The sequence below is a fragment of the Hirundo rustica genome, chromosome 8 (assembly GCF_015227805.2).
Source record: "Hirundo rustica isolate bHirRus1 chromosome 8, bHirRus1.pri.v3, whole genome shotgun sequence".
Taxonomy (NCBI): domain Eukaryota; kingdom Metazoa; phylum Chordata; class Aves; order Passeriformes; family Hirundinidae; genus Hirundo; species Hirundo rustica.
Genome location: NC_053457.1, coordinates 1,734,163 through 1,747,016, shown reverse-complemented (window position 1 = coordinate 1,747,016; position 12,854 = coordinate 1,734,163). Strand labels below are relative to the sequence as shown.

At 45.1% G+C, this 12,854-nt stretch overlaps 1 protein-coding gene across 1 annotated transcript; it reads right to left on the bottom strand.

The window, feature by feature from the left end:
• Nucleotides 1-1,219: 1,219 nt before the first annotated feature.
• Nucleotides 1,220-12,369, bottom strand: LOC120756064 (nucleolar RNA helicase 2-like). Its single transcript, XM_040071765.2, has 15 exons — nt 12,236-12,369; nt 11,481-11,750; nt 10,742-10,817; nt 9,860-10,038; nt 8,213-8,330; nt 7,230-7,415; nt 6,602-6,747; nt 5,759-5,908; nt 5,128-5,289; nt 4,291-4,410; nt 3,498-3,571; nt 3,157-3,316; nt 2,722-2,856; nt 2,306-2,350; nt 1,220-1,803 (listed from the first exon to the last, which is right to left on the bottom strand). Exons 1-15 carry the CDS (start codon nt 12,338-12,340, stop codon nt 1,591-1,593), a joined length of 2,139 nt encoding a protein of 712 aa, XP_039927699.1. The 5' UTR covers nt 12,341-12,369; the 3' UTR covers nt 1,220-1,590.
• Between the last annotated feature and the right edge of the window lie 485 nt (nt 12,370-12,854).

Sequence of the window (12,854 nt, the reverse complement as noted above, 5' to 3'; positions counted from 1 at the left end):
CGGCGCGGCGGCCCCAGGACGAGAGCCCCGCCCCGGCGCGCAGGAAGTGAGGCGGGCGAGCCGGCCCCCGGAGCGGCGCCGGCAGCGCCGGCGGGCCCGCCCCGGCTCCGCACAGCCCGCGCAGCCAGCCCGGCCGCCGCCCGCCGCCGCCCGCCGGGACCGCCGCCGCCCGCGCCGCGGGGAGCCCGAGCCGCGCCGCACGGCCCCAGGCGGCCCCCATGCAGCAGCCGCGCCCGGACCGTCCCCGCCCGCCCCTTCCGCCGCGCCGCCCGCTTCCGTCAGCTCGGCCGCCGCCGGCAGCTCCCGGCCGGACCCGTCCTGGCGGTCCGCTCAGCGGAGCGCCTTTCGCGGACCCCCCGGCCCCGTGCCCGCAGAGCCGGGCTCGTTCCCCGGAGCGCAGCACGCCAAAAAAGACACGCTCGTCGGAGACCTTACTGATTTCAGAGCTGCGCAAGCCCGGGTGCTCGCTGGCGTTGGAAAAGTGTAGCACCGCCATCGGGCTTCTGGCGCCGTCGTTCGCACGCTGAAATTCAGGGTTAGGAACGTGCCCAGCACAACCCCTCTACAGGGACTGGTTAGTACCTTCCGTACCAGTTCAGTAATCCCAGCTAACTTCTCCACCTGCTCAGGAGAAGGGTCTTGACCCCCTAGCTAGGCGTCTTTCTCAGCCCTAGCTGTGATTTTTAGTTATATTAAAACATAGTTCACCCACGGGATACGTGGACCTTGAGTATTTTGCCATTCGTTGGGTAACAATGTATACGTAGACATACATCAACACGCTGATTTACTTCATCCCTAAAGTTTGTTAGCTCCAGGATGTCCTCGAGCAAGGGCTGCTTCTATCCGTTCCACTGCTCAGGCTTGAGAATACACAAAGATCCTACACTGAAGATCTTACCTACGGTAATCTTGACATACTCCACGTTTACAACACCCTCACGGGGTTATGGGTCTCCCTCACAGCTTTTGCTCCTCGGGGGCGGTTCCCCTCACACTTTGGGAAACTGTCTTTCCTACCCCCATTTTATAAGGAGTCACAATTTGGGAGAGAAACTTAAAGTAAGTTTTAGAGAAAGAAGAGCTTCATTAAAAATCCAGAAAATAAAAATCAAACATTTATTTTCTTTAAAGGGCTCCTGCTGCCACACTCCCCACTCTGGCACCTTCCCACATCTCCACCTGCAAAATACTGCTTCAAATACATGACAACAAAATATGAAGTTGTAAAACAATATTTAGTTTTATCAGAAAATTTACAGGTTTGAGCAGCAATTCAGATCTATATATTATACAGTGAACCAGGCTACAGTTTTGAATGCAACAGACATATTATGGAAAGATTCAAAGAGCAATATGAGAAACAAAAGAAACAATTAAATTTTTCTTGCAGATTTTCTGGGGATTTTTTCTTAGCTTTTTTTTTTTTAAATGAACAGAACCTTGTTTATGAGCAAAGTAGTACTGACAAAAAAAAATAAATCTTAATGAAGTATTTTCCCCCATGGTACAAACACACAGAAACAGCCTAGGGTAATGTAATATAAAATACTTCAGTCCTATTTTTTTCTCACTTCCGGATTGTTGAAGTTAATGTTCAAACGCTCTGCTGAAGCTCCGTTTCTGGCCTCTGCTCCTGAATCTGTTTCTACCAGAGCCACCACGCCGACCGTTCCTGGAGCTTGACAAGCTTCGGCCATTGCCTCCACCACTGCCTCCTCCTCCTCCTCGCACGGATTCTACCAGCTCTGGTAATTCAGTCGCCACACACAAACGCCAATGCTTTGAATCTTCCCACCTTGCCTAGAGGAATGAAGCCAGACATAGCAAGTGAAATTCTAGGAATACAAGTAGAGGGTATGTATTATTAAATTTGCTCAACTGAAAAGGTAAAATCGTGAGCTGATATATAGGATTCAAGCTTCTAATTGAAGGGCTCATTAATTTTGGAATGGTAATACTAATGGCTACCAAGCAGAAATCTGAATTCACTTTACTGCGGAGAGAATTCTAGGTGAAAATGGGAGGTGGGGAATAGAGAAAAGGGGAAGAAAGCTTGCTGCCTACAAGGATGAATCCAGCACCACTTTTCTCAGTGCAGAAGTTTCAAGTTATAGACTTTTGGTCACAGGGGGATGCCTCAGAAAAGAAACACTGTGAGCTTGTTCTGTCCTTCAATTCCTTCCAAGCCATCCCTTTTGCCAGTAGGAAAGGCAGGATCAAGGCTACCGAACGTTTTCAGTCTGACCCAGTCCAGCCAGTTTCATCTTCAGCCTGCTGTACCCAGAATTTGCAATGAACATACCTCTATTTCCTTTTGGTCTGCCACGGGAACATCAAAGCACACACCCTGAAAAGAATGAACAATTTTAATGCATACAAGGTAAGTGTTTTAAATGACTGCAGCTAAAAACAACAGAGCCCACAAATCTACACCTGACAGGCAGGTACTATCAGAAGTGACTGTCCTAAGAAATTCTGTTTTGCCATTAAGGCAGAGTTAACATGCTTCATACCTTTGACCTGCTCTGCTATCCCCATAGCCATGCATTATTCTACCTCCTGAGCATGTCAGCAGAGCCCTAAGCACTAAAATAACAGATTGAGGCCCATCATTAACAGTGCCTGGAATAGAGAAAAAGACCAAACAGACCTGACAATTGCTAAGAAAAGGTTTCAATCAGAAGAGCCCAGTATCAAAGAAACAAAACAAAATCTTACCATTTTACCCTTGAGGAAACACATTCTGTTCACCTTCCGATCAACATCATCACCCAACACTTCTCGCAGTCTTCGCCAGGCGTAGCTCATGTTGTTTATTTCTTCAGAGCAATGTAGTATCATTGTAACAAATCCCTAAAAAAGAAATGGGGCATGTTCCACTGGGGCAGAGCAATAAGCTTCAGCACATATATCAGACCAGAGAAACCTGCCAATTTGCAGTTTATTAATTAAATCTTCAAGTAGGTACTGTTACAAGGCACCAAGTATCTTTACAGCCACTGTATTCTTGCTTTTAAGAAAATCAGTAATTTCTAGTGGCTTAAGTATAGCTCTCCAATAAAATGATCAGGAGACAATTCTCTATTCAAACACAGAGGTGTGTTGTCTCTTTCAAGTTTCAAGATAAGCACTGAGCCATACCCCCTTCCTTACCACATCTGAGTTCAGCAGTGAGCGCTGTTCAATGGAAGTTGCACCCGAAATATGGGCCAGAGCTGCAGCCAGAGCATTAACTGGTCCCTTTTCTTTTATTAGCAACTGAGCAGATTCTCTGAAATACTCAATAGCAGTCTGAGGAACAGAATCCAGGCACCTAAGTAGTTAAAGCCAAAAAAATTAACGATTTGTACACCAGCAGGCTCTGGAATAGAAAAAAACCCCAGTAGTCCAAGCTTTCAACAGAAAGTTCAAAGAGACAGTAAAGAATAATTCAAAAAGCCCTTCTGAACTAGGGAGGCAGGAAGATACAACAGGGCCTGAGTCCCCCAACACACCTCATGGCATCTTTGCTGGAAGCCTTTATTATGTCTGTTGCAGTAGGAACACCAACGCGCTTGAATGTAATGCCCTAAAATTTAAAAGACAAAAGACAAATAAAAATTGCAGACCATAAATAATTCAGTTCTAAAAAAGCAGTATTGAACTCTAACACAACGAGCATAATTTTTCTTCTTATTTTCACCTTTTAATTTCCAATTTTTCCTAGTAAAATTTGTAAGGTTAAGCTTACAGGAAAATGGGTAACACTTAGAAGGCATTTATGTACCAGTTCAGTTTAAATGAACAGTTCAGTGACCTTAGACTGAAAACAGAAACCATTTTGGTACATTTCTGCAGAAATGTCCTACAAATTCTAAATTACTAATTTTAGTCTGATAGATTTGGATTTAACTACAGATTACAGAGCCTTAGTCTAAATGTAAAACTGCTTTATTTGCCAGGAATAAACCATCTCATCACAACCACATATTTAATTGTCGAGGAAACTACCATATGGAGCACCGCACAAAGTGCAAAAATGCGAGTAACAGTTCTCAGGAAAGCAGCACATATGCACATCACTGATCAGATAACCAGGGTGAACACTACAATGAAATACTGTGAGTTTTCTCTCAGATCCACAAGGACAACCTTACTGGCATTTGCTGAGAAAGTGTGGCCCTTAGAATGTGCATATGCTTAATGCTGCTCCACAGTAACTGGCACTGCACCCACCCTCCTTAATGCACCCAAATCTCCTCTGGGTGCTTTATACAAATTAGTCTTGCAATTAGAAGAAAACTCTACCGCTTTTTGCTCCACGTGTCTTAATTGATATTCTTCCTTTCGCTGATAGAAGCAGATGCAGATGCCAGTGCGCCCAGCTCGACCCGTGCGCCCAGAACGATGGATATAGGACTCCACATCCTTCAGAAACAGAGGGCCTTATCAGTTACCCAAGTCACTGTCATTTCATCAGTTCACTGCATCCACGTAACTTGTAGAAGCCATTACAGTTAAGGCTAAACAATGCACAGTAACTGCACCACAGAATTAAATTAAAAAAGAATTTCACTAATATTGACCCAATACGCTTTTGCATAATCATCTAAAAATCATAGCTTGAAAAGCAGAGCCATGAGCACGAATCAGCTTTTCTTTATGCATCACCACACATTTGGAGTGTGGGTACCTCTACAACAATCCCATTCACCCTCCTGCACATCCACTTGAGCATGGTTACTGCAGTATTAATAGGGTATTCACGGGAAGATTACATTGTTTCTTTTAAACACTCTTAATTTCTGTGTTCTCACTGTGGTCCATAGCTCCCGTTCACCCCCATTCAAGAGAATCATTCTTCCTGTTGCTCCCAGCCTTGCCACCACCATACCCAGCCTCCAAGGGAGGGCTTTGAACAGCCTCATAAGAAAATGTTTTAAGGAAATAAACCTTCAACATACTAGGGACTGACACACTCCCCAAAAATCCTCTAAGAAACTACTTCCACGTATCTGGACATTTCTCTCCCTTAAGCACAATGCTGATGAACTCTGTGTTATCAATACCATCAGCTGGTAGTGTACACTACTTGAAAACAAGACTACAAATTATTACAAGACATCTAACATAACAGTCTCCTACCTTTGGTGGTGAGCTTTGTACAACCAGGTCAACTTCTGGGATATCTAAACCACGGGCAGCTACATTGGTTGCAACCAAGACTTTAAATGAACCGTTTCTAAAACCCTTCAGTGTGATCTCTCTTTGCTTCTGAGGAATGTCACCATGCAACGACTGGCAATCCTGAAAAACAGTATTATTTTAGAACCATACCAAAACCCAAGACAGTGCCCCATTTTATGGTCAGTTTTGGGTACAACATCTTGGTGTTTGATAGGTACTGTGTGGCAAGATACGGAAGAAGAACGGAATTGGGACCCGAGTTTATATTTTAGCTGTCTCACAAGATGTACTCAGTAATTCTTATTCATATACTTCCAAGGCCTTTAACAATGGCAGGAAAACAGAACTGCAATGTGTGTCTCAGCTCTACATCTAATTACTGTGACATACGAAAACTCTGCTCTAATTTGCCATCCAACACCACCTATGCAATGCTTGGCTGTTCCAAAATAGTAATCCACAATTTTTGTTTCGTGTCCACGAGAAAGAGTAAAATCCTATCTGACCACACACACAAGCCTGCCCTGTGCACTTCGAAACACTCCTTAAAACTGACAGGTTTTGTTACTCAAGACACATGATAAAATACCTGTTTGATTGAAGCATTCAGAGCCAGCTCATGTGCCTCCTTTTTGGTCTCACAGAAGACAATGGTCCTCCCTTGGCTGCCACTGTAGACCTGGATGACATCTCCGATAACTGCAGCTCTCTGAGACCAGTGACACTCTATTGCCAAATGCTATGGAAAAAAATTCCAGTGACTGGCTTACATAAAGTTAAGATTCTTTTAAAATACATTTGGAACTGTTAAATACAGAAATAGTAAAGAGTTGTACAGTTCCCTGATGGGGAAAATGTGCTAACTCACAATCCTGGAACATAAAAAATCCCTAAGGCTCTTGTTTATTCCCACCACAAGTAGTCTTAAGTTCAGCAAAATAATTACAGTAAGAGAAAAGTCAGGCCTCCAGCATGTATGTATTATATTCCTTGCTATGGTATTCACTGCACAGCAAGCAAAGGCCTACTGAGGTGAGATACAACCAGAAGTTTGAAAAAAAGTAGCTTGTATCCAGAATACCAGAAGCCAGCTGGGATGTCCTTGGAGAATTAAAAGCAGCAGGGTGATGTTAACGTGTGCCTTTTGCTTAAAACTTGGATAAATTCAGGCACTGCTTTTCTCTGAAAACCCAGAAAATTGACAAGAGAATCTTCTCTCTACCTGTGATGTGAGAAGAGAAATCCTAAACCCAAAACCAGCTTGACTAGCTGTAACGTGCCTTGTTACTTAGAAAAAAAATCCCGAAACAACTTCCAACATCACTGTGATAATGCATCTCAGGAAGAGATGACCTTTCATAGCATTAAAAAAAAAAAAAAAAAAAAAAAAAGGGGGAAAAAGCCTGAAAACATTTCACATGAGATTACTCACTTCTACAGTTGTAGCAGCCTTCTGAGTTCTTTTCCCAATAAGGTCAACCTGTTCATATCTAGACTTCATGTATTTCTTAGCCACATCATACACCCAGTGTGGGCAAGTTGCAGAAAACAGCAGGGTCTGGGGATTGTCTTCAGAATCTTAACAAAAAAACAGAACAATGCTTCACAAACTTCAAACATTTCTCCTAACGGATATACACAAGTTGATTAGGTGGGTGATTAAAAATGAGGTTAAATATCAGTAGCTAACGTAAAGAAGCCAATGGAGCTTTTTAAATTTATGCATTACCGGCACCTGGAGTAAAGTGTAAGTAATTTAAGATTATGAAGAAATTACTATGGTCAAAAAGTCCAGTCTGTTTTCAAGCAGTGAAAAAGGTAAAAAGCTAATTCCTTTTAATTTGAAGAAGTCCAAGCACAGTTTAAAGACAGGTACCAAAGACAGTTATTTACACCCCTAGGTACTGGACTTCAAGCTTTGCAAAGTTCTGTGAATGATTCCCACATATTCACAATATACAATATTCAGTCATTTCTAAACAAAGTCACCTTACACCTGAATTTTAGCGAACTAAATTATTACTTATATTTCCTACTGTTTGTTTAAATATTGAGATTACCCTTCTTGTATGCAACTCGTAAAATGTCTTCCACTTGCTCAGCAAATCCCATGTCCAGCATCTGGTCAACTTCATCAAGCACGACGTGTTTCACCTTGGTAAGGTCCAGCTTGCCATTCTGCAGGTGGTCTTTGATTCGACCAGGTGTCCCAACCAAGATGTCAATGCCACTTCTCATGAGGTCAACTGGTCAACAGGGAAGACAAGAGAGAGAGGTGAACTAGGGAGCATTCTCTACAGCAGTAACACATGGTAATAATGAAACAGCTTCTTAAACCATCCCTAAATACTCTCCTTAAGGCAGAAAATCTACTGCTCTTCCTGAAGGAGAAAAAAAACAAACAAACAAAAACTTACCTCCCTTCCCTCTCCCTGTGATTTAAAGTAGCAAGTATGAGCTTCTTTTAGTGTTCTTTAGAAACAGTCACCTCTTCCCAAATTATCTACTTTAACTGGGTATTTTAAATAATTTATTCATTTAACTATCCAAATTACTGAAATCAATTCCTTTCTGAGGTTCTGCAGTCAAAAAAAAAAAATTCCCTAATGTTTTAAGATGTATCACAATGAAAGAGCTCATTCTCATCCCTTGTTTACAACCACCAAGACAGTAAATTATGCTGTCACAACGATTTCTTCTCCACTTTACAAACCCTCTATATATCCCACCTCACATGAAAAAAAGACATACCCAGTGACAGCTGTAAGACTAAGCTTTTTTAAAGAAAATGGGTTTACAAGAACCTAAACCCAGATACAGGCTATACACACAGTTTCACTTTAATTGAAGGTACATGAGTAGATAAGAATATAACTGAGAGCCACAGCTATTTATCTCCATAAAAAAGATGCATTTTGAACTGCTGAATCTCCCGTTAATGATCTCCAGCTCCTGAGCTGTGTGTGTTTCAAAAGACCCAGCTGCATTTCTTAAATATGGCAGTCAATCAATATTTCAATTATTAGTCCTAGGAGTCACTTACCTTGTCCATTATAGGGAGTTCCTCCATAAAAACAAGCTACTGTCAGCTTCCTTGTGATGTCCTTGAAATCTTTGGCAACCTGATTTGCCAGCTCTCTTGTTGGACAAAGAACTAGAACCTGCACAGAAAAAAGACCAAGCAGATGTTTTCTCAGCATGGCTTCTGCCAAGAAGCCACTAGACTTCTGATCATTAGTTTAGGTCTGACCCTTCATAAAATTAAAAAAAAAAAAATCTATTTTAAATAATTGCCCAAGCAAAGGCTGGAGAAACACACTGCTCAAGTCTCTTGTCAAATCATTAAACTCCTTTGACATAGACTCATTTAGGACAGGCTAACTCCTTGTTAACAGGATAGGAGAGGCTTACATCTTATTTAACATTAGCTCCTGAACAGACCAGCTGCGAGTTCTCTTCTACATGTGCATACGCCGTTTGAATACAAGACTGAAGGCCGTGGGTAACAAAAGGCTTTTGCACCTGCTCAGTACTGCTCCACAGTCCTGTGAGAAGGTGTCAGGAAGAGCTGTCTGCTTCTCTCAGCTTCCCTGTGGCTCAGGGAAACATATGCTCAGTCTGCAGAGCTGCTGTGCTAATCCACATCCTGCAGAGGCCAGCGAGGAAGCATCCTCTCTTCCAAGCTGCAGCCCTCCCCGCAGGCAGGCAACTAACAGCGTTTAAAACGTGATGGAAGCGCTGCTCTCCAACCTGCTGCCAGTCGCTTCGCTAAAGGAACCTCAACATCCTCATCCTGTTACCTCTTTCAACATCAAAACCTGACCCCAAAAATGCAAGCAGTAGTGTATTATGGTAGAGTGAGGTCTGGAATCTTTTATAAAGTTTATGGCTCCCTTGAAGAAAGCTCTTCCTTCTCCAAGACTGTGCCAAATCTAGAGACAGCGTTCTCAGTCAGGCAAGCAGCGTGGTGGGCTCATGCGTGCAAAACTGCTAGTATGAGTTTTGGAAGGCACTTCAGCTGATCTGTGAGATGGATGACAAGATGAAACAAACTGACAAAAATTATTAATGAGGGCACACTCAGCTTTGGCCTATCTATTTTTCTGGAGGCGTCGTAAGAATTCAGTGAAAAACCACACACGGTATTCCTTAGCAGAATGAACACAGCTCATAACCTATCTGCATTCTCTGGAGCAGAAGCTTCAACATTTGGTGGTGTTCCTAGTGAAAACTAAATCTATTTTTAAAACCTCCCGCAGCTTACATGTTTTAGAAAGAAACATGTTTGAGCAGAAAGGTTTTATCAAGCTGTCAAGTTACAGCTAGTAACTGTTAACAATCTGTAAGCAATTTAGGAGAAAAACAAGCATCCAATAGCCACTGGCCCTGAGCTGGTAACTGGACTGAGCAAAATTAAATAGGAACACGTTGACCACCTGTAGTTTTGGTCTCCTTGTGGCAGAAAAAGGAACTGACAAGGGGATAGAGCTCTTGTGCTCTTCGCTCTTCATCAGAGGCTGGGAGGCAAGACAAGATGCAGGCAAAGCCCAGTGAACACAGCTTTCAAATCACCTTTAATGTGGGTTAGCTTACCCCTGCACAGACCTGAACAGCTTCTCCAGCAGCTGAAAACCTGAATCATTTCGATGTAAGACCAAACAAAATCATCATTCCAGCCAGGCACAGTTACCTTTGGTGGACGGCCTCTTCTTCTTTCCTGTGACTCTCCCTGAAGCTTTTCAATTAAGGGAATAGCAAAAGAGAATGTTTTCCCTGTTCCAGTTCGTGCTTGAGCAATGACATCTTTGCCAGAATACACTGGGTTGAAGGTCTTCACTTGCACAGGGAACAGGTACGTCACTCCTCGAGCTGTGACAATTTCAAGAGATTTCCTTAATACGGTCATTTTACAAGCGTTCTTTCATACTATTCAGTGGGAGTCATTCCAAGAACTTCCATCAACTCTAAAGTCAGTCGGGACTCTATCATCACCTCGAGTGATTTATCTGATCAGATGAGTCATCTGCAAAGAGTGCCCTGGGACTGTCCATTTTACTCTCCCACTTCACACCACCAGGACAGAGGAAGTTATTAGCCTTTATCGAAGACTGTCAGTACTGTGCCTTTATTTATGCAATACTCCTCATCTATCCGTGAAAATCTCTTACTTTCAAATAAGACATATCTCAAAACCCCTTATGTTCTTCCTTTAATTTGTACTAATTAATGTATAAACAGACATCAAAGATACTAAATATAATTGGTTTTCATTTATTCACACCAAAATAACCTTTAATTGAAAATTTCTCACACATCTTTTTTTTTCTTTTCTTCGTTTGGCTCATGTCATTTAGAATTTTGCTGCAAAGGCTGAACTGGACAACGCTCAAACAGGAAAGTCTGTGTTCAAAGGTGTATTTAGAGCAGGCAGTCAACGTCCTCTGCACAGCATCCATGCTTGTATAGGCACAAGCAGAGCACACCTCAAAGCTTATCGGTCCAGAGTGTTGAGCACGAAACCATGACAAGAGATTGCTGCCGTTCTACGGTCACACCTTGCCAAGAAACTTACCTTGAAGAAGCTGCACAGTTTCTTTGGAAATAGAAAAATTGGAGAAAGCACCCTCTTTCTGCTCTCCAGTCAACTCCTGTTAGGGAAATAGTAACTCAGGTAAGATTTCACATGACTATCACACGACTGTCAGTAAATTCAAGGTAATTCAAGTAAATTCAGCATAGACACTGGTGTCATACTCTCCAGTGACAGTGTCACAGCTGCAGCTAAAGAGCCTTCGTTGTTTTACCATCATATTTCAAACTTGGACAAGATAGCAAAAGTGATGTGTAGGTTACGGCTGTTTCATATCTAACAGCACAGTAAATGCAAAACAAACCAAAACTGAAAACTTTTAATTAGTATCATAGAATACTGTGAGTTGGAAGGCATCCGCAAGGAACACCAACTCCAACTCCTGGCTCTGTGCAGGACAAGCCCAAAAATCCCTTATGCCTCATGATGCTGAATCATATTAAAGCTCCATCTCAGTGCAACTTGTCTGTCCAGCAACAGCTACCACAGCACCAGACTGCTCAAGACGCCACGATGCACTGATCCAGCACTTTCATAATTCTTGCAAATTCTTGGCAGATTGAACCATTCAAGAACTTTAAATCTTGAAAATTTGCGGCACTTTTGAATGATTAGGAAACGGTGAAAAGGGAATATAACCCCTTCTAAGTTTGGCCTGCTACAACGCAGGAGTTAAAAGCTACAACACACCACTATAACTAAAACCAGTCATTAGCTTTACCTGGTCCTGCTCGCTCTCACTTTCGCTCTCACTTGACGTTTCACTAGAACTACTCTGTCGGCTTCTGCGGGAGGATTTGCTGCTAAGAGAGGACAATCTCGATTTCTCCAGGCTTTCCTCTTTCGTATGACCGTTCTGTTTACTGACACTCTTGGATTTCTTGGGTTTCGGGGCATAACGCTCCTCATCCGATTCCTCGCTTTCATCTGTCTGAGTCTTCCCCCTCTGAAACTTGTCCCGGCGTTTAGATTTCTTCTCCTTTTTCTCCTTCTGGCAAGGCACAGAGCAAATGAAAATACACGCTCGTGGATCCAAGCGACACGGAACAGAGAAGAGGGCGGAGAACAGTTAAAGCTTGAAGCGCACGTTCTAGTTACTGACGGGGGCGGTGGCTGACACAAGGCAACAGATCCCTGCCGGCCGCCGCCGCTCAGGAGACACGTTACCGACCACGAGACAACCGGGCCTCGGTTTTCGGGGCTCTCCCCGCTCCGGGTGCCGGGGAAAGCGCCTCCCGGGCTCCCGGCCGGCTCCGGCAGGCCCAGCACGTCCGGCGGGGCCGCCCCGACACGCGGCGAGGCCGCGGCCCGGCCTGCTCGCGCACGTGGCCGCCCGGCCCGGGCCGCCCCGCGGCCCCGCCGCGCACGCCTCGCCCGGCCCTCGCCCGGGCGGCCGCGATCCGAGGCCGGACTCGCCGGGGACCAGCCCGAGCGCGCGGGCGAGGCCAGGCCGTACCCGGAGCCCTTCCCTGGTACCTTGTGCCGCCGGCGGCCGCTCTCCGGGCCCGCCTCGGTGTCCATGGAGCAGTCAGAGCCCGACTCGGCCCCGCTGCTGGCGCTGCACCGGGTGGCCTCGGGCATCTCCTCTCGCCGCCGCCGCTCCGCCACGCCGCGCTCCGCACCAGCCGCGCGCCCGCCGCGCGTCACGCTCCGAGCGGCCGAGGCGACCGGCAGCCAATGGACGGCGGATCCGGCCGCCCGGGGGCGGGGCCACGGCGTCCAACAGCCAATCGCCTCCGGCCGCTGGCGCGGGACCACAACTCCCGGCGTGCCCCGGGACAACGCGAGGACTTTAACTCCCGGCGCGCCCCGCGCGCTGTGAGGGGGCGGCCGCCATGACGGGGCCGCCATGCGGGCTGGGCTCGTCCCGTCCCCCACCAGGGCCCTGGCCGCTGCTGTTACCAGGGCGCCTTCCCCTGAACAAAGCTCCGGTAGCTTTACAAGCTGATGACTTTGGCCTCCGTAACTACCGCAGAGAAGTGTTCAGTAGTGAAAAGTCTAACGTGGGAAAGGGCAGTGTGACCAAATGATTTTAAGGTTTAAAAACCACAAGCCAGTGGTGATTTGCAGCATGAGCTCAGCACAATCTTGCTTG

Excerpts from the sequence above, each read along its gene's own strand:
- LOC120756064 (XM_040071765.2), bottom strand. The coding sequence starts at position 12,340 with ATGCCCGAGGCCACCCGGTGCAGCGCCAGCAGCGGGGCCGAGTCGGGC. Across the intron at positions 8,331-9,859 it reads GAAGAGGCCGTCCACCAAAG|GTTCTAGTTCTTTGTCCAAC; the intron begins GTAACTGTGCCT and ends TTTTCTGTGCAG. Across the intron at positions 3,572-4,290 it reads GACACGTGGAGCAAAAAGCG|GGCATTACATTCAAGCGCGT; the intron begins GTAGAGTTTTCT and ends TTTAAATTTTAG.